The sequence below is a fragment of the Poromitra crassiceps genome (assembly GCF_964638095.1).
Source record: "Poromitra crassiceps genome assembly, chromosome: 22".
Lineage (NCBI taxonomy): Eukaryota > Metazoa > Chordata > Actinopteri > Beryciformes > Melamphaidae > Poromitra > Poromitra crassiceps.
Window position 1 is genome coordinate 19,994,687 of NC_139647.1, and position 27,500 is coordinate 20,022,186.

The following is a 27,500-nucleotide window of genomic DNA, read 5'->3' on the forward strand; positions in this document are numbered from 1 at the left end:
TTGATCGGGTACATCACCCAAATATGTCATATTAATCAGATTAGTAATGTTGCATGTGCAATGTGCATCCTGGATATAGTTTGTTACAATAGCGTTAGCTCAAATGCTAACGTTAAACAGTACGTGGATGGGCAATGCTAACGCCATTAGCGCCATGTTCTGGGTTGTACAGTAAAATAAAAAGACAGATTTGGGTGGTCTAACCTAACGTAACAAAAAACGTCCACCTTGTAAAAAAATAAAAATTGGAAATTGACCCAGGGGCCACACTGTGTCGGTCGGGGGCTGCATGCGGCCCGCGGGCCACCAGTTGCCCACCCCTGATCTATTATACTTTATACAACAGTTAGTTCCGGCCGGGCAATTTGATTGGACAAGAGGTATCCTACCAGTGCCAATATTTCATGATAATGCACTGGCGCTTCACTGTGTGTAGATCACTCCGCTTCACAGCTGCCCTAATCAACAAAATGCTTCACAGCTGTAGAGTAGACAGTAGTAAAGTAGACAGCCTGCAGTTAATTAGGCTGATTAGGCTACATTTTAGGCAAAGCAGAAAGCTGAGGGAACTATTTTTGTTGGCGGAGGAATAAATAGAGAAATCATATATTTTCTCAGCTTTTTGTCATTTTTTTAATCAGCTTTGTTTAATAGAACTGTTGTATAAAAGCAATATCACACTCGAGGTCGTGCGGTTGTTGGCTAATATTGGCACTGCTGTGATTATCTTCGGCACTCGGCCTTCGGGCTCGTGCCTACGACCGAATCACAGCAGTGCCAATATTAGCGAACAACCGCACTCCCTCTCGTGCAATATTGCTTAATTATACAACAGGTAGTTCCGGCCGAGCAATTTGATTGGACAAGAGGGATCCTACGAGTGCCTATATTTCACGATAATGCACTGGCGCTTCACTGTGTGTAGATCACTCCGCTTCACAGCTGCCCTAATCAACAAAATGCTTCACAGCTGTAGAGTAGACAGTAGTAAAGTAGACAGCCTGCAGTTAATTAGGCTGATTAGGCTACATTTTCAGCAAAGCAGAAAGCTGAGGGGACTATTTTTGTTGGCGGAGGAATAAATACAGAAATCATCTATTTTCTCAGCTTTTTGTCATTTTTTTAATCAGCTTTGTTTAATAGAACTGTTGTATAAAAGCAATATCACACTCGAGGTCGTGCATTGTTGTCTAATATTGGCACTGCTGTGATTATCTACGGCACTCGCCTGCGGCCTCGTGCCTGCGACCGAATCACAGCAGTGCCAATATTAGCCAACAATGCACTCCCTCTCGTGTGATATTGCTTAAGTTTACTCAGCATGTGAGGCCTCGACACACAGAGTGAATCACCACTCAAACGGCTTTCTCTTACCCCCCCCCCCCTGCAGTGGGATTTGTTTTGTTGTGTTTGTGGCTGACGTAAATGCGCCCCCGCGCTTGCGTTAAAACAACAGGCTCTGGCCCAGGCAGTGGGAGCCGTGCAGCGGAGGAACAACAGCAGCAGCGGGAGTCCGCGCGTTAACACAATGAGCTCATTGCGTCGGGTGGGGGGGGGGGGGTGGGGGTGGGGGGGGGGTTGGGGGGCGGGGGCTATAGCATGAGGTCAAAGGTCACTCTGGAACAAGGGTAGAGTGTGTACCGCTGTGATGCTTCTAAAGTGTTGTTTTACCAACATAGATTCTATACTGTACTTAAATGCAAATAAAAATCAGGTTAGACTCACATCCCCCCCCCCCCCCCCCCCCCATTTTCTCCCCAATAGAGATGAGCATGTCTGGGAACGCCCACAAAATGTTAAACGGCTGGCGCGCGAGTGGGGTAAAACCGCCCATATATGTCATGGGCTGACTCACCAAAAGACGGTGCTGCGGCTCTAAACTACAGGTCTGGGGGTTCTAGAGCAGAACACAAGACGTCTGCTCAGATGTGCGTTTATTGCGGTGGTTAAATCCCCGATCGTGTCTGCCTGGGCTGGGCTATCAGCTAAATTCTAACTTTGCTGAATGGATAGAATAATTTTTTTACCCCACCCTGACCCCGCCCCCAGCCAGACTGAGCCAGCTAAACCCGCGTTAGATGACGAGACGTGGCCTCAGCCTATAGAGAGGCAAAGTGACCACCTACTTCCTGCTTCAGCACTGTAGGCCTACCAGAGATTTTTATCCGCCATTTATTTCGTAAAATGCTTGTAAAAATAGTTTTACTTGGTCAAAACCAAACGGTTCAGATATATCTAGAATCGGGAGAGACCATAGAACATTTCACTCAGACCAAAACTTAAAGAAAACTACATAGAAAAAATATTTTCTTTGAATCCGCAATTTTTTACGTTTTGGTCCGAGTTAAATGTTATGCGATCTCTCCTGTTTCTAAATCTATCTGAACCGTTTGGTTTGAACAAGTAAAACTCTTTTTTATAAGCATTTTACGAAATGTCTATGGGAAAATAAATGGCGGATGAAAATCTCTGGTACAGTGCTGAAGCAGGAAGTAGGCGATCACTTTGCCTCTCTATTGTACTTGGGCCAATTCCCCCCTTCTGTCCCCCGGTTGTTGCTCCACCCCCTCTGAGAGTGTAGACTAGCACATGCTTCCTCCGATACACGTGCAGTCGTCGCTCTTTTCACCTGACAGTGAGGAGTTTCACAGGCAGGACGTATAGTCCGTGGGAGGATCAGACTATTTCCCCCCAGTCGCCCCAGTTGATCAGATTCCACACGATTACGTATTAATATCTGTTATCATGTTGCCCTGTTTTCCAGTGGCGAGTTTGACTGTCCCACGGTCTAACTGCCGTTTCATGCATTCTCATGCTGCTGGGAGTAAAATCCTGGCAGTTACATTGAATCCTTGTCTTTTTCTTCTTCTTCTTCTTTCTGGCAGGAAAATGATCAAAGTTAGATGATAGATCAAGTTGGCCTTCAAAAACCCAGATTGGCCAATTTAGCCAAACGCTCGTTTGAAGAAGCTTGTGGATTGAAACAATGATCTACTGTTATGCACCGACAGCCAAGGCCCTTTTGGAAAGATGGCATCCTATAAACTTTACCCACTGCATAACAAACACACTGACGACGGTAGAATGTATTGAGTCAAGTGATGTAGCAAAGTGGTCTAAAGTTCCAGTGAGGTCAGACAAAAGGGGCTAAATCACATGAGACGTCTCACTTTAATTTGCGGTGTACTTTGCTGGTCTGTGCGGTATTTTAAATGAGTCTGACATCACTGTACCTACAGTTCACACACAGTTCAGACAAGGCAGCTGACTACTAGAGCAGTGCTTCTCAAATCTTTTCACATGAAGGACCCCTAAACTGACAAAAAATTAGACCGCGGACCCTCCATTTGATAGGATTTTGTCTCACGGTCCCCCATATGATAATAAGATTGATGCTTTTAGATGTTTTATTACAGAAAGTGGATAAAACCCATGAGCAAAATAGTCATTGTGTTACTTATGAATGGAATTATAGTGGAAATAAATTACCCACCTTTTAGCTGGGGACCCCCTCAAGGACCCCTGGGGGTCCCCGCACCCCCATTTGAGAACCACTGTACTAGAGGATAGACACTATGGAAAGAGAGGCAGTGAAGTGGTAAAGTTGAGATAATTAAAGTCTCTGAGTTATATAACAATAGTCTTATGTTGAGGCTTCTCAAAGACATATTGTGTTGTTTTTCCAGAGTTCCTTGGAGTGTTTTATGATGTCGAGTGGAAAAAATGTTTTTTTTTAAACGTTAAGTCATATTTCAATTCGACCTGTCAAACCAGCAGAGAAAACTCTTTCACGTGTGCTACAGAGGACGTGGGCTTCACAAAACACAAAACCCCGTCGTTCTTCCAAAAGTCTCTCCGGGAGTTTTGTTTTGCCGTCCAGCTGAGCTGACTTTGACTCTGTAATTGACTGGAAGCTGGGTCACTCCCAGCATGCAGTGCGTGGCGGAGCCCTGTGGTCAGGGGTCACTCCCAGCATGCAGTGCGTGGCGGAGGCGGAGCCCTGTGGTCAGGGCTGCTGTTTACATTGGGGCTCTAATCAGCCTCCCTGGAGAGCAGAGGAGGATCTAGGCCCCGCCCCCTCCCCGCACCGGCCAGCTGGGAGGGAGGGGCTGCTCTGCTGCCCCACCATACACACACCACCACTGTGTGTGTGTGTGTGTGTGTGTGTGTGTGTGTGTGTGTGTGTGTGTTCTTGTATCGTTATGAGGACCAAATGTAAATGGGTAGAAGGATGAGGGAAATCCAGAAAGTTCAAATGGAATCACTTGTTATCAATCAGATAGATAGAGAGCATTTCATTTAAGGTCCTCACAAGTATTTAATAATAAAAAAAAAAAATGGGTTAGTGTTGCAGTAAAACAAATGCATGTGTGTATTTGTGTGTGTGTGTGTGTGTGTGTGTGTGTGTGTGTTTGAGCTGATCTCTGCCTCTAACTTTCTGTCCACCCTCCCTCCTGTCTCCACTCCTTATTTACTCGCTATTTCTGTCTCTCTCATGAGCTACGCAGACGACACACTCTTTCATTCTCTCCCTCTGTCTGTCTGTCTCTCTCTCTCTATCACACACACACACGCACGCACGCACGCACGCACGCACGCACGCACGCACGCACGCACGCACGCACACACACACACACACACACACACACACACACACACACACACACACACACACACACAGCTGACACTTCCAATTCCCTCATGTTCAGTCTGCTGGAGAAAACTCATGAGAGCAGAGAAGTTGGCCTTTCAGCCTGGGCAGATGTCAGGGCTGACGCTCCAGAGGAGCTCTGACTGACATGAACGTGGATGGCAGCTAATTTGAGTCGGGGCTCGGGGTCTTGGGATGGAGTGTTGGGGTCTTATTTACAGCACAAGCTTGGGGGGTCAAACGCACCGTTTAAGTCATAAACATGTTTCTCCCACTATTAGACAACAACTGTCAACAACCAGGAAGACTAGCTGATGCCATGGTGTCAGCTAATGGGGATCCTTTAAATAAATAAATAAATAAATAAACTGTCCCCCGTTGATGATGGAAAACAACGTCAATAAGAGATTTGTGAGTTTGTCTTGAATGCTGTGAGGTGGACTCTGCTGTGAGGTGGACTGACTCACCTTGTCTGCAGTGAGTTCTCGAATCTTGATGATCTGCACCCTGAACTTCATGAGCAGCGCCTCCAGGACCAAACACTTCTCCTTCCAGTCCTCCTGCCCCATGGCCTCCTCCCCCTCCGCCATGCTGCCCTGGCCCTCTGAAACACACACACACACACACACACACACACACACACACACACACACACACACACACACACACACACACACACACACACACTCACACACACACACACACACACACTGAGGTTGTCAAAAGTATCGATTGTATCGAAAGTATCAATACAAAACATTTTAATCGGATACAATACTCATTTGCAACAGTTTTGATACCATCAGTGCTTTCTTTTAATGAAAAATCGCTGATTTTCACCTCCCTATCTTTGGGTATCTGTTGCTTCAACAAGCTAAACGTGTTCTGATGGCTAGAGCAGAGGCTAATCTGCTGTCTAAGTTCAAAGTTTGATCAGGTCTAGATTATGTCTTGATGTGTCGTCATCCCCCCCTTCCTGTGGTATCGAAAATGGTATCGAATATCGATATTTTCCTGGGTATCGGTATCGAAGTAGAAATTATAGTATCGTGACATCCCTAACACACACACACAATCATCAGAAAAGATGACACAAAACATTGGCACTGGTGGCAGAAACCCCTCCTTCCACCACTAACCTTTTCACTAGTGAAAAGTGAATGTCTTTTCACTACAAATGGGTTTGTCACTTAGTAGTGACACAAAGTGAGCCTGTGGATCACGCACAGTTACTTTGTAGTGACACAAAGTGAGCCAGTGGATCACACACACAGTCACTTTGTAGTGACACAAAGTGAGCCAGTGGATCACACACACACACACAGTCACTTTGTAGTGACACAAAGTGAGCCAGTGGATCACACACACAGTCACTTTGTAGTGACACAAAGTGATCCAGTGGATCACACACACAGTCACTTTGTAGTGACACAAAGTGAGCCAGTGGATCACACACAGTCACTTTGTAGTGACACAAAGTGAGCCAGTGGATCACACACACAGTCACTTTGTAGTGACACAAAGTGAGCCAGTGGATCACACACACACACACAGTCACTTTGTAGTGACACAAAGTGATCCAGTGGATCACACACACAGTCACTTTGTAGTGACACAAAGTGAGCCAGTGGATCACACACAGTCACTTTGTAGTGACACAAAGTGAGCCAGTGGATCACACACACACACACACAGTCACTTTGTAGTGACACAAAGTGAGCCAGTGGATCACGCACAGTTACTTTGTAGTGACACAAAGTGAGCCAGTGGATCACGCACACACAGTCACTTTGTAGTGACACAAAGTGAGCCAGTGGATCACACACACACAGTCACTTTGTAGTGACACAAAGTGAGCCAGTGGATCACACACACACACACAGTCACTTTGTAGTGACACAAAGTGAGCCAGTGGATCACACACACACACACACACAGTCACTTTGTAGTGACACAAAGTGATCCAGTGGATCACACACACAGTCACTTTGTAGTGACACAAAGTGAGCCAGTGGATCACACACACAGTTACTTTGTAGTGACACAAAGTGAGCCAGTGGATCACGCACACAGTCACTTTTTAGTGACACAAAGTGATCCAGTGGATCACACACACAGTCACTTTGTAGTGACACAAAGTGAGCCAGTGGATCACACACACAGTTACTTTGTAGTGACACAAAGTGAGCCAGTGGATCACACACACACACACAGTCACTTTTTAGTGACACAAAGTGATCCAGTGGATCACACACACAGTTACTTTGTAGTGACACAAAGTGAGCCAGTGGATCACACACACAGTCACTTTGTAGTGACACAAAGTGAGCCAGTGGATCACACACACACACACAGTTACTTTGTAGTGACACAAAGTGATCCAGTGGATCACACACACACACACAGTCACTTTGTAGTGACACAAAGTGAACCAGTGGATCACACACACAGTCAAGCACAAACATGCAACAGCCTAGAAAGTGATTTTCTATTGAAGTAGGGAAATTCCCTTTTCTTGTTCCGCCTCCACAGAGAGGTCAGAGGTCAGGCTCGGCCACAGAGCAGCAGCCTTGGAGCTGGCCGGGATTCAGTGTCTGGCTCAAGGACACTTCAGCAGCAGGACAGATGCTTGGGGATTGAACCCAGATTGTCCTGTTTGACTAAAATCTTGTTTTTTGAAAGGTAATACCAATTCTGATATTTTTGGATTCAAGCCACTGATGGCTGATATTTTGTGCGAATATTCAATACAAGAAAAATATTCCAGGCAGTGAGTGTCTCCAGCACAATTGCATGTGTCGGACACAGCATTTAGACCATGGGATACAAAATATTTCAATTAAAATAATTGAGAGATTGGGTAATAATGTGGTGGTGGTAATTGGTTCTGATGTGAACCAAAGTGCCCTTCTGGGACATGTATTAAACTGATTGATTGATTGATTGATTGATTGAATAACATATCCATGCATACTTGGAATCTGATTAATTGTACAATATGTAATCAATCAAACGCTGACTGGACCAGATCTGATTTTTTTTTCAACCCTAAGACATATCTACAGGCAGACAGGACAACAGACAGAAAGACAGAGGGTCTGTTGTTGTCCAGATGTTTTCCCACCAGCAGCCAGAACCTGAAATATTCCGGGGCCGAGCCCAGTTGGACAGTGGGCATATCGCTCCTCAGGCCCGGGCGGCCAAACAGAACCGCTCCAAAACACCTCGACACCGTCACCCTTCACGTGGGACGGACTGACATCACATTTTCCACGGCTACCGTTGGAAAAAACAACAGGCATAGATAGATAGATGGAGAGAGATGGGAGAGAGACAGAGAGATACATGGAGAGAGATGAGAGAGAGAGAGAGATGATGATGATCTGTGATGAGGAGGAGTGCAGGGGGAAGATAGACGTTCCTGGGTTTCTCCTCCACAGTCAGAACCATTCATTACCAGCCTGGCCTCCTCACTAAGAGCCTGCAGACATGTGTGGAGGGAGGCCATAAACTCCTTTCCACAGCAGTATTTCTGCTGCCTGTTTGCTGTGGTAAACAAACACTGACTAAGGGGAAAAACAAAACAAAACAACAACGACGTTTATTTCGGCCTACGTAACACACGACTACGGGAATGAACTTCATAATGTATGTATGTCGCTTTGACACCTAAACATACGAGTTCAACACATGATCATAAAGAGCTCTATTATAATACGCGACATATTGATTCTATATTAACAAAGCAAAACATAATTATCTGAATCAATAAAAAAAGAGAGAGAGAAAAGGAAGGTAATATACTGCAGCACACCGACTTCATTAACATCTCGTCTCCCTGTACGTTTCTTAGTTAGCCTTATAATATGTCATGCTTCAAGCCTCCTATCACTGTCTTTTCCTCCGCTGGGCCCCATTTCCCATCATTCCTTCATCATTCGTTTATTATTTTTTGTCTGATCCACAAGAATATTCCTATCATATTCCCATAGGGACCTAAAGTGTGTCTGTGGTGCTCAGCCCTCGGTCAGCAGTGACTTCATAGTGACCTTATATGGTTAGAGATTAAACGATTATGACAATGTCATATCCCGGATTATAGTGACCACAATTATCACACGGTTATTATCAGTATTATGAGGCATTGTTAAAATGTGCTCCCTGAAAATTTTCAAAAAGTACTGAATCAGTACTATTTGAACATTTTCAGTACTACTGATACACTCACTAAAATCATTTCACCAAATAGTTTGATAATATGCCCTATTGAAAACTCAGACCCAAAAAGTACTGATACACTCACTGAAATCATTTCACCAATTTTTATATTGACAACTACTAGACGCAGACGCAGGTGCACTGGCAGACTGTTGCTAACTTTGGTTGATGATGGACATTATTTACCGTGAGTTTTTCAAAGTGTGGTAATCAAACACGGTTTTAATGATACCAGTAATTAGCATTCAAAACGGTATTAGACTATTTTTATTGTTAGATATGATTTTGTCCAGAATTCTAACACTATTGTACATAGAGAGATAACACTGACAATTACCAAAACAGTCACTCTCCACATTAACTGTGTAAACTTCTTGTAAATTAAATAATGGTGAAGTTGAACAATTCCTCCATTTTCTGGGTAGTGGGTACCCCCTGGAACCACCTCAAGGACCCCTGGAGGTCTCTGTCGCCCACATTGAGAACCACTGTCCTATGGTTAGGAGTATTATTTATATTCGAGACTATACAGTTTCTCTGTGATATTTATTTTGTCTCCTTCTGTTTGTGAGAATGCTTTGAAGTTTATTTGTTCAAATTTCCAGGACATTGTTAGTAGCCTAAATGTCAATACAATCCTACGATGAGAGCATTAGTCCAGTTTCTGTAATTGAGGACAGACATTATTTTCCTGCTCACTCGTCCGTTCCCTCTCCTCCATCCACCATTCCACAGTGATGATGAAGGGATGTGGTGAGACCAGTTACTCTCTCTCTCTCTCTCTCTCTCTCCTTCTCTCTCTCTCTCTCTCTCTCTCTCTGCCCATCTCTATCTCTCTCTCTCTCTCTGCCCATCTCTATCTCTCTTTCCTTCCTGTTGAGTAAAGCCAGTCTCTGTGCTGTCTGAGTGCCTCCCTGTGTGTGTGTGTGTGTGTGTGTGTGTGTGTGTGTGTGTGTGTGTGTGTGTGTGTGTGTGTGTGTGTGTGTGTGTGTGTGTGTGTCTGTGTCTGTCCGTCCATTGACTGGTCTGAGCTGCTGATGGAGTGGGACATTACAGTGAACAGCCATAACAGCACTATCACTCAAGGATGATATATTTCAGATGAAGATTTATAGCGTTTTAGTAACAATTCACATCCCACTGGAACATTTAGCTGTGATGAATTGAAATCAGGAATTGTTTAATTGTTCATCGATTAATTTTCAATCTTAACAAAACCATTGCTATAATACTATTCCTGTGGTATGACGACTTAAAGTATGTTTGGGGTACTCAGTGAGTAGAGACCACCATATCACAAAAAAGAAAAAAAAAATTGTACCACAAGTTTTTTTTTAATATACACTTAGTTTTGCTGTGCTACTTTTCTAAAATCTATCATGGGGTTAGGCACTATAGTCCATTTTCATACTGGAAGAAAAAATATCATAATAATAATAAAATAGCCTACACAAACAGCAGTTTTTGAGGATTTCTTAGCTGATCCAAAGCAGTGAATTTGTAAATAATCACCAGTCAAATCACCAATTTCACATCATGTCAGAACGATGAAGTGAAAAATAAGTATTCAGTTTAGAGAGATTTCAAGGCAAAAAAAAACCGCATGACATGAATGAGGAGCATGAAAACTGTGTCATTTAGATTCACACAGCCCTCCTCCATCTCCCATAACGTTACAAAGCATCAATTTGCATCTTACTTTCTCGACTTACCCTTGAGAATATTGATGGACGAGAAACGATGCGAGGGATTTTACGCCATGTCGACTCCAACGTCCATATACGTGTTGTTATTCCTGTGGGAGAATCCTAGTTTATTATCAGTAAAAACGATGAGTTTCTCTCTTTCTCAGAACTTTTCATTTCAGCTCTCACTGGCAAAAGTTGGAAGAGGGTTGGATTTGGAGGGCGTGCTTTCGCGACACTAAGATCCAATCAGATGTTTAATAGGCGTGCTTATGTAAATCATAACCCGGAAATTACGTCTCCCATGTGCAACATGCTGCGTCAAGTTAGCCAGAATAAGACCAAAGGTAGAGTAAACTTACCTTCAAAGTAAACGTATAAGCAAATACAAGTACGTATATTCGGCGTGGACAATATCGTAAAAAGCTACTTATGGCAATTCTTCGATTTTCAATAATGCAACAATTACTCCTCGAAAATAGACATTAAATAACATTAAATTTTGTGGTGTCACAAAATGGCTTTATTTTGAAAAGATTGATCGGAAGTCTGCTTTTATTCTGTGAGCTTGACGCTAGTATTTGCCATGGATGTATGAGGGCAAAACTACACTACACGTTTCATTGTGGTGAATGCTGTCAATATTTAACTTTCCACTTCTGTCAAGTCACTCGACTTGTGGTGAGTGTTTCACGACAATTACTTTGTGTTTAGTTTAGTAGTCTCGCCTTTTATGGTGCATGTAGTTGCTGCCTGATAGAGCTAGCAACGTTAGTAGCATGCTAACAGCAGTACCATTGGGGTAGCCTGTATGGTGCGCGCGTGTTTGTTTGTGTCTGTGAGCGTGCGCGTGTGTACGTACGTACGTACGTGAGAGCGATGCTATCGGTGTGTGTGTGTGTGTGTGTGTGTGTGTGTGTGTGTGTGTGTGTGTGTGTGTGTGTGTGTGTGTGTGACTGTGTGTGTGTGTGTGTGTGTGTGAGAGAGAGAGAGAGAGAGAGAGAGAGTGTGAGTGAGTGAGTGAGCGAGCAAGAGAGAGAGCAGTAGGCGTGGGTGTCACTTTGACAGGTCATGATGGTCTGTTGTGGGGATTGAACCTGCGACCACCTGGTTATAGACGGTTTTAACTTGACAACAGAAACATTCTAAATTGAACCCCCGCTCACTTCCTGTTGCAGTGTTTGCTGTGGACATAAAAGAAAAGAAAACATTCAAGTGCAGGACTGACCATTCCGTGAAAACCGTCTATACAGCTGAGCGGCGAAAACAAAAGTAACGATGTCGAGTGAATATTTCTGCAGTTTGCCGAATGCTGAGAAAAAGGAAGTGCTGTGGGGTTGCGCTCTGGTGAAAACCGTCTATAGGAGATCCTATCATCACTTGTTCCTCACACAGGGTTGAGTCATGGTGGTGAAGAAGAAGACGGCCAAAGTGGAGGCTGTGGTGTTGGACCAGGACAAACTGCACATGTTGAAAGGTAATGTAGAGCTGCTGAGCGGGTCAGGACCGCTCTAAGCTGGAGCTGGAGGTGACTTCAGCTGTATGTGGTGTAGAAGACTAGAGTGTGTGTGGTTCTGGTGTAGACTAGAGTGTGTGTGGTTCTGGTGTAGTCTAGAGTGTGTGTGGTTCTGGTGTAGACTAGAGTGTGTGTGGTTCTGGTGTAGACTAGAGTGTGTGTGGTTCTGGTGTAGACTAGAGTGTGTGTGGTTCTGGTGTAGACTAGAGTGTGTGTGGTTCTGGTGTAGTCTAGAGTGTGTGTGGTTCTGGTGTAGACTAGAGTGTGTGTGGTTCTGGTGTAGACTAGAGTGTGTGTGGTTCTGGTGTAGACTAGAGTGTGTGTGGTTCTGGTGTAGACTAGAGTGTGTGTGGTTCTGGTGTAGACTAGAGTGTGTGTGGTTCTGGTGTAGACTAGAGTGTGTGTGGTTCTGGTGTAGACTAGAGTGTGTGTGGTTCTGGTGTAGACTAGAGTGTGTGTGGTTCTGGTGTAGTCTAGAGTGTGTGTGGTTCTGGTGTAGACTACAGTGTGTGTGGTTCTGGTGTAGACTAGAGTGTGTGTGGTTCTGGTGTAGACTAGAGTGTGTGTGGTTCTGGTGTAGTCTAGAGTGTGTGTGATTCTGGTGTAGACTAGAGTGTGTGTGGTTCTGGTGTAGACTAGAGTGTGTGTGGTTCTGGAATGTCATAAATCACATTCAAACCAATTTCACAAAACCTTATATGATGGGAGATAGCCAAATTGATAACCCCAGTGACATACCTGCATTCTGTGGCATGACATCGTGTGTGTGTGTGTGTGTGTGTGTGTGTGTGTGTGTGTGTGTGTGTGTGTGTGTGTGTGTGTGTGTGTGTGTGTGTGTGTGTGTGTGTGTGTGTGTGTGTGTGTGTGTGTGTGTGTGTGTGTGTGTGTGTGTGTGTGTGTGTGTGCATCTAGCATCCCTCTCTGTGGATGGAGGAGACTATGGAGTCAGGCAGGTTGCCCAGACCCTGCAGGCCTGTTTGGAGCTGACAGAGCCAGTGCAGCAGATCCAGCTGGTTAAGAAGGTCTGTGTGGACGATTTGAATGGTTGGCTGATTGTATTCTGCTTATATGGAGAATGGAGATTCCCCAGGTGTAGATTTTATGGTAGAAATGTGAAGGATAATCACAAGTGACTGGAAGTTTGATTTGAAGTCGAAAAAATTGCGTATGACAGTATTGATTTGGTAATATTAGCCATTGTGGCTGTGTGTGTGTGTGTGTGTGTGTGTGTGTGTGTGTGTGTGTGTGTGTGTGTGTGTGTGTGTGTGTGTGTGTGTGTGTGTGTGTGTGTGTGTGTGTGTGTGTGTGTGTGTCATCAGGCAGGGTCCCAGTTGGAGGAGCTGAGTGAAGAGCAGCAGAATGGAGATCTTCTACAGGCTTGTCTACACACCCTGGCTCTGGTCTACACCTCCCTACGGGCCAAGAACCCCCTACGGCGGGCCAGCGCCAGGTACACCGCTACATTTAAGTGTTGTCAGATTGAAACAGGCCATGGACCCCGCTTGTGTTGTGTTGTGTCTTTAGTATGTTCCCAGGCTCTTTGATAAATAACATCGTTTTGTGTCTTTCTGTATCTCTCCTCAGTGCCTTGAGTTCAGTACCAGTCCACCTGCAGCAGCAGACTGTCCACTGTCTGTCTGTTTGTCTGTCTGATCGTCTGTCCAGCCCCGCCTCAGACCAGTACCCACACATCATAGACTCCATCACTGACTGTCTGGATGGCTTCCCTCTGGGTAGGGTGGGGCTGATCGATCATTGTTGCCCTCAGCTCTGATCAATACTTCAATACTGCTTTTGATCCATAGAGCCATCCGCTCATAGATGATCCATAGAACCACAGATGTCAGAGAAATCTTACTTTCTGTTGTTGAGCAATAAGACAAATCGTTTAACTAGCTTTGCAATATTCTCTGCTTCACTACAGGTGAGAGATGCATTCACAATTTGCTGCCAGAAGGTTGGTGTTTTTATTTACTTACCTTGAACACTTTCAATAAAGAATATCTGAATTGAGATTTCAGCTGAACCTCATGTGTTCTCTTTTCTTCTGTGCAGTATTGCAGTTCCTTCAAAAAGGCTTGAGTGAGTACCTCCAGCAGAACAGGTATAGTGGCAACTATCACATTTCCTTCCATTTTTCTTCTATTTCTTAAAGCAGCATGAACAAGTAATGAACATATTATAATCTGAACTTGTCAAAACTGCAAAAATTCATGATTTGTCAGCTTTCCGCATGGAATGAACTTGTATCTCCTATCGCAGTGGTTCTCAAATGGGGGTCCGGGGACCCCCAGGTGGTCCATGCCACTTTGCCAGGGGGTCCGCGGAAAGTTTTCAGGAAAAAAACAAAAAATTGTGTGCAAAAGCTTCCCAGTTCAACGAAAATATCTTATGCTTGAAATCTAAAATGGTTCATGGATTCCATTCTAATCTGACAAACCTATCAATTTAAAAACATTTTGGAAACAAGCTGAGCCCAAAATCACAAATCAGAATGAGGGGGTCCCTGGTATATTTTCTATCTCATAAGGCGTCCTTGGCTGGCTGAAAAACATTTGAGAACCTCTGTCCTATCGGCATTATGCATGTAAGTTTGGTGTGTCTCTGTCGCCCCCTGCTGTTGTCCCAGTGGTCTCGTAGGCCGTCACGTTGCACAGGCCCAGCTCATGCAGTCCTGTCTGGCTGCAGTGAAGACCTCCATGCTGGTGGTACAGAGATCCCAGGAGACCATCACCGCCGCCCTGCAGGCCGACCAGGATCACTGCACCCTGCAGGGCACACTGAGCGGCCTCCTGGACTGCTACATACACATCCTCACTGACGGTAAGAAGATGTCATTTTCTTGATATTAGTTTAGTGTTTAAATTATCATGAAGACTTAACTAGTTAGTTATCAGGAGCTCTGGAGGATTCAAGCTGCCACAATGATTTGGTGAAGGACCATGCAATCTATTATTCTTAATAATACAGTAAGATGAGGCTATATCAAATTTGACATTTGAGAATTTCTCTGCCATCCACACACACCCACATGCACAGCCAGATTTCAAGAAGTGCCAGTTAAGCTTTAATCTTTACCCTTCAGCCTATGAACCCCCCAAAAATGACAACTCCTATAAATACCCCCCCCAACATAATCTGACTTGTTTCTGTCTTCTTTTTCTCTCCCTGGCATCAGAGGAGTTTGTCCAGACAGTCCAGAGTACTGCAGGCATGGCGCTGGTGCTGTTGATCAGGTCCGTCATGGGCTCTGGAGACGGAGTCGCCGCAGTGGTGAGTTTTTTCTCCTCTACATTTTGCGTATATTCACATATAGTTTGAAATAATGTTCTAATAAGATTGGCAAATTTTAATATTTTCTAAACATCATATGTTTTTCAGGGATGCAAACTAGTCACCTTTAGGTGACAGTCACCTGTTTGATCCCAAAATAGGGCACTTCAGTGAATGATTTTGAGTGGTTTTCTGTCTGCCCTCATATCTGTCACGTTTTTCACTTTAATTGCATCCCTGTTTTCTCCTACAATAGAAATGTAAACTATTCTATTAGCACATTAATACTTATTTAGATGTCGCATAATTTGTCAGTCTGTTCATTTGCTCTTCAGAGTTGTTTGGTTAGTGAATTTGAGCTTACATTTGATTTGGCATTGAACACAATTTTTTTTTTTTTTTTTTGCAGAAAACTGTAGACACCAATTGTAAATGTACTTGATCACTGGTGTGTGTGTGTGTGTGTACGTGTGTGTGCGTGTGCGTGTGTGCGTGTGCGTGTGTGCGTGTGTGTGTGTGTGTCTCAGGTGTGTGGTCTGCTGCGGGGCTCAGCGCAGGGTTTGGACTCGGCCCCTCAGTGGCTGAAGAAGGGATGTCAGGGTCTGTACGGTGGAGGTGGTCCGCGGGGCGTCTCTCTGTATCTGTGTCATGGAGCCCTGGCCATGCTGAGCTGGAAGGGTGCCCTCCCAGGCCCACAGTGGGAACAACTGCTGCTGCTGGTCCCACACACACTCCTGGAACTAGACACCAGGTATGGCTTCACAATTCATTCTAATCTTGCGATTCTGTCATCATAGAGAATGGTGTTTTAGATAGCCTGTTCTGCTGCTGTCCAGAGTTCCTGGCCTACCAATTAAGGAGCATTTTCTCTGTCTGGCTGCAGTATAAAGGAGTCCAGTACAGCCATGGTTGTAGCTCGGGTGCTGACCCTGTGGAGCGGTGCTGCCCTGGACTGCCTGCAGGGGGAGACGCAGCCCTGCCCCCACAGCCTCCGGCAGTCCCTCCGCGGGGGCTCGGAGCTACAGCAGTGCCTCCTGGAGCACGTCTACTCCCACTGGGAGCACCCTCTGGACGGGGTGCGCCACCAGACCCGCTCGCTCTTCCGCAACCTCCTCCTCCTCCATCAGCACAGCAGCGCCTCCATCTCCGACGCCGGCGAGGACGCCTACATCACGGAGCTCACCCAAAGCCTGCTGGGACTGGAGTGGCACATGAGGGGCAAGTACGGCTCCCTAGGCTGCCTAGTGGAGCTCCTCGGGGCAGGGTACCTGCTGGACATGCAGCCCCAGCTGCCCTCACGTCTCCTGGGCTTGATGGGTGACCAGAACCTGGCTCCTTATGCCAGCGACCTCCTGGAGAGGCTCTTTGTCAGCCACAAGGCCCAGCTGGCCGGCGAGGCTGATATGGCGGACAAGGTGGCCACAGGCGACTGGATGGAACTTTGGCACCGGACGTGGGTGACCCCCCTGCTACAGGTGCTGTGCCGGGCCAGGCTGGACCAGACCACCTATATCCTGGACTACTTCCTGCCCAAGCTGCTTCGCTGCAGCCCCTCCAGTCTGTCACACATGGTGCACGCCCTGCAGGACACACCGCCCTGCAGTGCAGGTAAAGCTTACGTGATGTAGTTGCCATAGAGAGGCAAAGTGAACGTCACTTCCTGCTTCAGCACTGTACCAGAGAATTTATTTTCCCATAGACATTTCGTAAAATGCTTATAAAAAATGGTTCAGCTATGTTTAGAATCGGGAGAGACCATAGAACATTTCACTCGGACCAAAACTTAAAAAAAACAAAATCGAAAAAATATAAACCCGCATTTTTTTAACGTTTTGGTCTGAGTGAAATGTTACAGTGTTACAGTGCGGAAGCAGGAAGTGACGTTCCACTTTGGCTCTCTATTGTCAGCAAACAGGAGCTAGCTTGGTTGGTGCAATTTTCAAATGCTTAGCAGAAACTCCCACAACACACAACCAATATGCTCCTCCTACTACTATGAACGAATCCGCCCCTACTTTCTCCTCTTTTTACCACGACGTGTCCGCTAGCAGAGCCGTGGTCATAAGGAGGCATTTTCAGGTGAGTCAGTCAGGAAGGGAAAGCGCGGTGTTGCGTTGTGAGCGCCGTGGTCCTGTACAAGATCTCTACTCGTACACTCTGGTTGGTGTTGTCATAATCAGTCAGCTGTAACAAATTCCTTATTTGTTGTGATTAGTTGACTCATGACAAAAGCTATGCTCTCCTCTGCAAAAAAATCAACTCTACTTCAGAAAGACTAGACATGGCACAGGCTTCTCTTCAGGATTTTTTGTTTTTGTTTTATATGTTGTTAGGTCCTCCAGGCAGCAGGGGCGCTATGGGAGCTCTGATGACATGCCTGCGGGCAGCCAGGGCCCAGGGGATTGCCCAGTCCTCAGAGGAGGGCCTATGGGGCGGACTGGTGCCTCTTTCTCTGCTCCGACAAGCACTGGTACACAAACATGATCAAGTGAGTACAGAGTGTCGTGAGACTAAGCTATCATATCAATACCGTAAAATACCAATTATTAGCCCGGGCGTTAATTGACAAAATATGTAGCCAGACCCCGCGTCAATATGGGACCTGCGGCAGTTTGGGACCTGCTTTAATTATTTTTGTACAAAAATATTGCTCAGCAAAGATTGTAAATAGTATGAAATTGTTTATTTAAACCATTTATTTTAATGAGTTGGCTACAGCACCCCACACGATTGCTTGTCTATGGGGAGAGCCGCGCCTCCCTCTCAGCGCAGCAGAGCACATTGCATGCCAGTTCTGGCCTGTACATGAAATCAAATAAAATTTGAGCTGAACTGTGACCTACCGGTATTTACCACTAAACTTTCTCCGCTGAAGGTGAGAGAACATGATCATCATGTGAGCAGATTATTTGTTGCATGCGCTGCCTCCTCCGCTGGCTGCATGCGCTGCCTCCTCCGCTGTTCATCACTCACGGAGCCTACCCTCTTCAGTAGCGCACATGTGAAAGTGCGGTGAAATACCAATTAGAAGCGGACTTCTATGCCCGCTGGCAGGGAAATATACCATAGGCACATTTCTCAAAATAATTATTACACCAGAGATGTCGGTTTTAGTGTATAAAAATCTTCAGGAAATGCCTACACAATTTTCAGAATCATCAGATGTTGACGGAAAACGAATTTTGATCAGCAAGTTTCGTGCATGTGTTTTTTTTCCTCGTTGTTCCCGTTTCCTCGTTGTTCGTATTCTTCATCCGATTTTTCTTCTTCGTTGTGTTTGGGAGATGCATTCAACAGGATGTCGCAAAGGTAAAAAGAAAACATTGAAAAAACTAACCGGGCGTCAAATTGGGACCTGCTTTTATGTACAAAATATGTATCCAGACCCCGCTTATATATGGGACCTGCGGCAATTTGGAAGTCGGCTTCTAATTGGTATTTTACGGTAATTACAAAGTTACAAAGCAGGGATACTCAACTTGCTTTGCCCGGGGGCCACTTTCGTGAAATGATAGAAGGCCAGGGGCCAGTTAATAAACAAACAATATACATTTTTCTGTAGCGGGTTTTTGGGGTGTCAGCCGGAGTTTAGTTTGACAATGTTGTGCACACTGGATAGTTAGTTAGGTTAAGTTAGTTCGGTTAAGTACATACATAATCTAAGCTGGGTAGCGAGCAGACGGCAGTATTTGACAATTTATCAGCTAAATTATAGATAATTGAAAGCTATTCCATATTCCAGACTGAAATGCTATAACAGAAGTGGAGTATTGGCCAAAATGGCATGAACATTTGGACACTTATTCAGCGGGTATCTTGCATGTTGCGTTCAGGTGCACTGTAAAAAAAAAACATTATTATTATTATTATTATTTTTGCAATTCCATCGCGGGCCACACAGGGGCCGCCCGCGGGCCGCAAGTTGAGTATCACTGTTATAAAGGTTAAATGGTATTTATTCCAGAGAACAAATTGAAGCACAAGATCTTACCAACAGCGTTGCTTCCAGTCTCCACCTTAGTGGAGGGCAGCTCAAAGTCTTTGTACTACAGTGGGTGTGGCATTTAACATGGGAACTCAACCTTACACCAGCTGCTGTAGCGCCATCTACAGGCTGGAGGCTAACTGTCTTAAATTCTTCTCACCACAAGAGCATGTGTGTGTGTGTACGTGCATGCATCCTTTGGTCTGTTGGTCAATATTCTACACTCTCTACAGCAGGGGTCGGCAACAGGCGGCCCGCGGGCCAAAATTGGCTCGCCTCCGATAATATCTGGCCCGCCAGATGATTTTGCAAATTTTTTTTTTTTTTTTTTTTTGTTTTACAGTGCACCTGAACGCAACATGCAAGATACCCACTGAATAAGTGTCCAAATGTTCACGTCATTCTGGCCAATACTCCACTTCTGTTATAACATTTCAGTCTGGAATATGGAATATCTTTCAATAATCTTTATGACTAAGGCTACATTGAAGTAGAAATTTAAATAATAAACTCATTGGTTTTGGATTTATTTAGCTTCAAGAGTGCATTTTTGTTTGTGTGACCCTCAACACAGGCTTTGAGAATCCCGGGCCACTTACTGATACTTATGCTTAAATTAACCCACTCATATTCTGGTTTATTTCAAGAAAAACATTTCGGCTAGTGGAAATTCTAATTGGCTGGTAACTTTAAAATCTAGCAGCCATATTGGCAGGTGGTCAAAAAAGTTAATTTCAAGCCCTGAGAGCAGGTGGTGACATAGGAGTGAGTGAGAAAAGGATCAAATATTGGTGGTTAAGAGACTGAATAATGACATCACAACTGTTAATTTAAAATTAATATTCCTCTAAACCTGGCTTATTCAAATGCCCCAAATTTTCTGCGCTGGCGCCGTTCGGCCCCTCAGCAAAACCTGGTAGCGAGGACATTTTTTGTGGCCCTCTCTATCATCAAAGTTGCCCATCCATGGGTTACGGCCTGACAATATTTGTTCGGCCCCCGGCAACAATCTGGGTTTCTCATGTGGCCCCCGATGAAAAATAGTTGCCTACCCCTGCTCTACAGCATGTGTAAAATTGTCCAAATATAGTCTGGCATGTGTGATTTCCTCTGTATTTGTGTGTCACTATGTGTTACTGCCCCCAGGTGAGGATGGACGCTCTTGGCTTGGTGTGTGAGAGCCATCGCAGCACTGAGGCTCTGACCTCACAGGAAATGGACCTGATTCGCCACTTCCTGCCCTCTAATCTCAACAGCCAATCACCAGGCGTCAGACAGCAGACTGTCAGCTTGCTCAAGAAGGTCAGCTGGTCACCTCACATTGTGGCCATGGTTGTTGGAATACGTTACATAGGATATATTATCAATGCATTCTCGAAGAGTTTTGTTTCCGAAATGAGAAGAACGTGACTCCTACATTTAGAAAATGATTGTAAATAAACTAAGGTTCAAATATTTGACTCTAAATCCTCTCCCATGCAGTTGCTGTGCAGAGTGAAGGACAGCAGTCAGCTGCTGCAGAAGAGACTGAGCCAGGAGAGAGACCAGGAGCAGAGAGACAGAGACCAGCGCACCCTAGAGGCGTACAAGGTATATCACACACACACGCGCACGCACGCACGCACACACACACACACACACACACACACACACACACACACACACACACACACACACACACACACACACACACACACACTCAATGCATGGATTCACGAGAGGAGTAACGTTTTTCTTTTCCCAATAGTGGCTTTTGCAAAAGTCTTCAAAAATGAAGGTTGTGTGTGTGTGTGTGTGTGTGTCTGTGTGTGTGTGTGTGCGTTCAGGAGTTCCTGTGCTGGCTGTGTGGGAGGCTGTTGGAGGTTCTGCTTCCTGGAGCTTCCTTCTCCACCTGCCTGACGTCCCTCCACCTGCTGGGTCTCCTGGGCCAGCTCTTCACCTTCAGCACGGGTACAGCTCCTCCTCATTGGTAGCCCCCCCAAAAAGGACTAACAGACATTTCTTTATTACTTATAACCATGGTATTAATCTTTACTGAAGATTTGTGACAAATGTGCTTGTTTCTTTTTTGTGTTGTTAAAGGCTACTCCCACCATTTAATAACATAATAAATATGAAGACATATTTGAGTCCAATGATCCTCCAGCTGCCTCAGCTTTTCCTCTCCTTTCGTTCCTTTCTTCATCTCTATCTCTCTCTCTCTCTCCCTCAGGGCCTGACGTTTTTGCCCTGGGTGAGGTCGTGACCTCTGCACATGCTCAGAACGTCCTCTACTGTGTCGCCAGCAACTTCCTGGAAGTCAAGCAGCTGGCCTCAACGTTGCTGCGGCAGCTCCCTCCATCGGCCGTGGGACTACAGGTTAGTCTGAGGACCAAGCCCAGTCGTCATCTCCTCTATAGCCTTCACTTTGGAGTGACAACATGATCGGACCCAACTGACGACTGTGCCTCCTGCCGTTCAGTTGGATCATGGACGGATCATGTTCTCGCTCAAAACAAAGTACCGCCCATTGGTTTTGGAAACACATTGAGAAACTACCTCTACGAGGTCTTGGTCTCATTAGGTTTGATGGTTTTGGCGCCGCTCCCAAAACTCCCTGTGTTAATCTTTTAATGTCCAAATAAACTGAGCGAAGTAAGTCACTGCTCGAGACAACCTCGGTGCCTGAATGTCCTGAGTGTCCTACAGTTTAAGAGCAGTCATATTCAAATTAAGAGCTTTTAGAAAATACAAGTAGGTGCATGCTGTAGCAACAGATCATTAATGCAAGATACTATCATCAAGGTATGTAGCAATATGCCCTATTCCAAATGCTAGCAATTTCTTTTAAAGTGGGGGGTCATCTATTCATCTATTATCTCTAAAACACGAGAAGTCATTCATTCATTCATGGTAAATGGCCTGCATTTATATAGCGCTTTTATCCAAAGCGCTTTACAGTCAGTAGGTACATTCACCCATTCACACACCGATGGCGGCAGGCTGCCACGCAGGGTGCTGGCACACCGACGGGAGCAATTTGGGGTTCAGTGTCTTGCCCAAGGACACTTCAACAACATGCAGACTGAAGGAGCCGGGAATCGAACCACCGACCTCTTTTATCCAAAGCGATTAGTTGATGACCCGCTCTACCTCCTGAGCTACAGCCGCCCCATTCAGTCAGTCATTCAGTCAGTCAGTCAGGTATTCAGTCATTTATTTCATTGGACAAAGTCTCATTCTATTTTTGGGCTTGTTTTGGAACAGAATTCATCATAGCTCTACTACAATTTGGCCAGATGTTTGATTTTTTTGGGGGGATTGAAAAAACGTGGTGTTGACTGTTGACAATGTTTTTAGAAATCCACATACCTCAAATCTTGCCTAAACAGGCACTGCCTGTTCAACCCGGGTTCTGTGCAATGTCTTGTTAAAATGCTACTGTTGTCTGCAGTCATGTTGTTGTTGTGTTTATCTGATCTGATCTGAAAAGTAATTTTAAAGTGGGGAGCCTACATTTATGTCAATATAAGTAGCTGGATTCCACATCATCTAACTCTGCCGTGTTAGGAGCCAGAGAGGATGCAGCGTGTCCTCCGGGCCGCTCTGGACCTCAGCACCAGCACCAAACCCTTCGACAGCGTCACAGCAGCCCACCTCCTCAACCTGCTGCTCCACCAGCCACACCTGCCCCACGCTCTGCTGCACTGTGCCCAGGAGCAGGGCCTCCTCCTCGCCTTCCAGCCTCCCTCTCCATCACAGCCCCAGGCTTCTGAGGCCCTCACCCTGGAGCTCAACACTCTGGCTGGTAAGATCCAAACGCAACAGTTTGTATGAAGACACTTAAATCTCGATCCTTACCAAAGACTAACTCACTTGATACATTTAGTTTGCACCAGAACGGTCAGTAAGAAAAGATGAAACTTTAATAAATGTGAAAATATCTGTTTAAAATATATATGAGTGACAGCATGTCTGTAGAATGTGCTTAATAACACCAGTAGAACAGGAAAAATTTATGAAAAATCTGTGCAATATATATACAGTATATACATTATATACAGTATATATATATATATATATATATATATATACATATATATACACATGACATTTGTATATACTATATACTATAGAAGTAAGTGGAAAAATTCTAAAAATACCACGACGTATAAAGTATAACAAAAGTGGACATACACTACATATATGGGATGTGTGGACATTTTGCTATAATGCAGATGTGATTGGATATCTAGAATATACTGTCCATGTCTGATGTCTAGGAAAGACAAATATATTAAAAAAATTTATGTATATATCACTGCTGTGTTTGTGTACATACATATGTATGTATTATTTGACAGTATATATTGTATTACACGTTCAGGTGAATTGTTTTGATATGTATGTATTATTTGACAGTATACATGTATATTGTATTACACGTTCAGGTGAATAGTTTTTTTCTGCCTCCAGTGGTTCAGTTCTTGCTGCAGTGTTTGCAGTCAGAGGTGTTGCAGGCCGAGTCGTCTCTGCTGCAGGCGGCTGCTTCCTATCCGCTCTACGGCAGAGCGCACTGCATCACTGCTGTCCTGCAGCATCTCAACACTGGGTGAGGACGGGACTCAACAGCACACCTGTGAGGCTTTTCCATACAAAAAGCTGGCCTCGCCCAGCCGCCCAGCGCACCTGGCTGGGATTAGCATTTCCATGACAACAGGGCTTCCTGCTTTAAGGTGTGTCTTTCACTTGGTGACGCGCTTGTCCTCGAGCGGCAGCGTCGACATGGCTGCGACTGGTCACTCGCTAACGGTCAAAAGTCGCGTCTAAAACGGTGGAAAAAAGATGGCATTTCCTATAAGATCTTCACAATAAAAGAGCTTCTGTTAGTTTGTCAGTGGAAAGCTTTTATTGTTATGAAGCAGCAGGAAATGTTTTCATCAGTCCAGCAGTAACATGACACTGCTCTATTGTAAGGGAAACCCAAATCAGTGCGGCGTGTCTTGGCCCGGTCAAAGGTACCAATGGAAAAGGCCTAATACACATCTTTACATTCTGTGATTCTTGGTTGGTTCTGGTTGATTTAATGTTGATTTGAACGATGACTTTATAATCACATGTTCACTTGTTTTACCTCTGTGTGTGTGTGTGTGTGTGTGTGTGTGTGTGTGTGTGTGTGTGTGTGTGTGTGTGTGTGTGCGTGCGTGCGTGCAGGAGTCTGAGCGAGAGTGAGCGGTGGAGGTGTCTGGTTTCGGAGCTGATGGCGGTGTGCTACAGGATGTCTGACGTGGTCTCACCTGTAGTCCAGAGCTCCTCCCCAGAGGGACTCATCCCCATGGACACTGACTCAGGTAAGCCAAAACGTTCTGACACTGGACTGAGGAAAGGAGGGGGGGGGATTCAGGGAATTTTCAAAATTAGTCACCTCACAGGAATATAGTAGCACACATCGATTGCATCAGATCTTTTGTCCAACTAGTAGAAACCAGATTGTTTACAACAGAAGAACATTAACAAACTGAGAAGGAAGTGCATTTTTAGGTCATGTAAGCGCTCCAACTTGATGGAATCTATCATGGCTGTGGAGGGGACCTTGGTATTAGTCTCTGTGTGTTTCCTTGGAGGGAACCTTGGTATTAGTCTCTGTGTGTTTATTTGGAGGGAACCTTGGTATTAGTCTCTGTTAGGGCTTTCACACCGGCAGGGCTCCGTGCCGGTTCCGGTTCCAGAACCCTAATCTGAACTGGCCGTCGCGTTCAGACCGAAAAAATAATTGGTTCGGAACCTGAAAAGTTGGTTCTCAGCGGAACCAAAGAATAGTTGGTTTTCCTTGGGAACCGTGACATCATCAGTGGGCGTGTCTCCTTCTAGGCTGTGAAAACGAGCAGGAAGGAGAAGAAGGCAGTGACAACACAGAGAAAAATAATTTGCAGTGGTCTCCTGAGGAAACCAAATGTTTAGTGGCGATTTGGGCATCTACCGAATCTCAAGAAAAGCTAGAAAGCAGTACAAGAAAGAGCAAGTCATATGCCGAACTTGCAGAAGAGAGGGCCAAGGCTGGGTTCACTCGAACGCCAGACCAAATAATTAATAAACTTAAAAAAAAAAAAAAAAAAAATGAAGAAGGACTACCGAATAATGTCCTCCCACTTTGGTTTCCGCTTAAACTGGTGTGAACACGGGCTGGTTCGCCAGAAAGCACCAAGGTTCTGAGACTCCAGAACGGAGCCAGAGCCAGAACCAGAACCGTGTCTGTCTGAAAGCGGTATGTGTGTTTCCTTGGAGGGAACCTTGGTATTAGTCTCTGTGTGTTTCCTTGGAGGGAACCTTGGTATTAGTCTCTGTGTGTTTCCTTGCTCACGTGTTACACTGTAATTGTGTGTGTGTGTGTGTTTTCACAGAGACGTCAGCAGGTCTCCAGAGGATCCTCCAGGAGATCCAGCCCAGAGACAGCAACGACTTCTTCACCAGCGCCAGAGAGCTGGACACACACCACGGAGACGATGACACACACACCCACACCACCACACCCACGCCCACGCCAGACAACACAGGTGAGAGAGAGATTGTTTCTCTACACAGACTTCTCTCAACATGGATTCACCTGCTTATCAGTCAGTGTTATGGAAAGTGTGTTTATGTGTGCAGTACTCTTTATGACCTTATGGGGTCAGTGTTTGACCTCCTCTCCCTTCTTTTTGCGGGGGTTTGCACTTACACATTAAACTTCTCATTTTAAAAATAAACGGCAAGCATCTCATTTGACTGCTGCCCACAACTTACTACACTGTGTGTGTGTGTGTGTGCGCGTGTGTGTGTGTGTGTGTGTGCGTGTGTGTGTGTGTGCGTGTGTGTGTGTGTGTGTGTGTGTGTGTGTGTGTGTGTGTGTGTGTGTGTGTGTGTGCGTGCATGCAGCTGTGTCTATACTGTATGTGACCCATCATTGAAAAACAGACACATTGTGGGAGCTTGTTTCTCGTTGATTCCTGGACAAGAGAACAGGCCAGGACCCAGTTGCACAAAGCACCTTAGGTTCAGATTTCCCTTAGAGTCAGAGTTAAGGTGTCCATAAAATAAAATCGGCTGCACAAAACACCCTTAAATCTTGTGCTTATGTTTTCCTTCAAATGTTTAACCTTATGGAGAAGATTTAAGGGTGTTTTGTGCAGCCGATTCTATTTTATGGACACCTTAACTCTGACTCTAAGGGAAATCTTAACCTACAGTAAGGTGCTTTGTGCAACTGGGCCCAGGCCAATATGCTTTCATAAATGTAATTCTCTCATCTGCCACAGACGGCAGCAACGGACGTTTTTCATCCAAAATGTCTTCTTCGGCGACAAGGCTGAAGAAGACCTTTTGGAGAACAGGCCTACTGGCCAGTTTATCTCAAGGTGCAACAAACAGCACAAATGCAGATTAAAGTCAACGAGAGGAAACAAACTTGAGTGTGTGTGTGTGTCATTGTGTGTGTCATTGTGTGGGTTCCAGGCGGTGAGGGCTACAGGGTGACGGCCCAGATGGTGCTGGTATGCTGCTGGCGGAGCATGAAGGAAGTGGCCATGCTGCTCGGACAGCTGTGCCAGAGCCTGCCTCTCCACTACACCAACCACAGCACCCACACACACCCCGGACTCATCACAGAGGAGCAGGTGAGAGCCTGGACGCACACACACACACACACACACGCACACACACACACACACACACACACACACACACACACACACCCCGGACTCATCACCGAGGAGCAGGTGAGAGCCTGGACACACACACACACACACACACACACCCCGGACTCATCACAGAGGAGCAGGTGAGAGCCTGGACGCACACACACACACACACACACACACGCACACACACACACACACACACACACACACACACACACACACACACACCCCGGACTCATCACCGAGGAGCAGGTGAGAGCCTGGACACACACACACACACACACACACACACACCCCGGACTCATCACGAGGAGCAGGTGAGAGCCTGGACACACACACACACACACACACACACACACACACACACACACACACACACACACACACACACACACACACACACACACACACACACACACACACACACACACACACACACACACACACACACACACACACACACACACACACACACACACACACACACACACACCCCGGACTCATCACCGAGGAGCAG

At 45.4% G+C, this 27,500-nt stretch overlaps 2 protein-coding genes across 2 annotated transcripts in view; one reads left to right on the forward strand and one right to left on the reverse strand.

Annotated features, from left to right (window-relative positions):
- The window catches only part of plekhh2 (pleckstrin homology domain containing, family H (with MyTH4 domain) member 2), a gene marked incomplete at its 5' end in the record, with an annotated part of 45,838 nt that extends 40,597 nt beyond the window's left edge, over positions 1-5,241 (reverse strand). The window contains one exon of the mRNA XM_083658660.1: positions 5,119-5,241. Coding sequence (XP_083514786.1) covers positions 5,119-5,241 — 123 coding nt within the window. The remainder of the gene's footprint in view (positions 1-5,118) is intronic.
- A 6,717-nt stretch (positions 5,242-11,958) lies between these two features.
- The window catches only part of thada (THADA armadillo repeat containing), a gene marked incomplete at its 5' end in the record, with an annotated part of 139,589 nt that continues 124,047 nt past the window's right edge, over positions 11,959-27,500 (forward strand). The window contains 20 exons of the mRNA XM_083658659.1: positions 11,959-12,031; positions 12,983-13,092; positions 13,390-13,520; positions 13,655-13,803; positions 13,995-14,027; positions 14,126-14,174; positions 14,700-14,893; positions 15,249-15,343; positions 15,871-16,094; positions 16,227-16,951; positions 17,677-17,831; positions 20,475-20,630; positions 20,811-20,918; positions 21,155-21,278; positions 21,541-21,686; positions 22,878-23,115; positions 23,784-23,919; positions 24,522-24,658; positions 25,709-25,861; positions 26,799-26,959. Coding sequence (XP_083514785.1) covers positions 11,959-12,031; positions 12,983-13,092; positions 13,390-13,520; positions 13,655-13,803; positions 13,995-14,027; positions 14,126-14,174; positions 14,700-14,893; positions 15,249-15,343; positions 15,871-16,094; positions 16,227-16,951; positions 17,677-17,831; positions 20,475-20,630; positions 20,811-20,918; positions 21,155-21,278; positions 21,541-21,686; positions 22,878-23,115; positions 23,784-23,919; positions 24,522-24,658; positions 25,709-25,861; positions 26,799-26,959 — 3,297 coding nt within the window. The remainder of the gene's footprint in view (positions 12,032-12,982; positions 13,093-13,389; positions 13,521-13,654; positions 13,804-13,994; positions 14,028-14,125; positions 14,175-14,699; positions 14,894-15,248; positions 15,344-15,870; positions 16,095-16,226; positions 16,952-17,676; positions 17,832-20,474; positions 20,631-20,810; positions 20,919-21,154; positions 21,279-21,540; positions 21,687-22,877; positions 23,116-23,783; positions 23,920-24,521; positions 24,659-25,708; positions 25,862-26,798; positions 26,960-27,500) is intronic.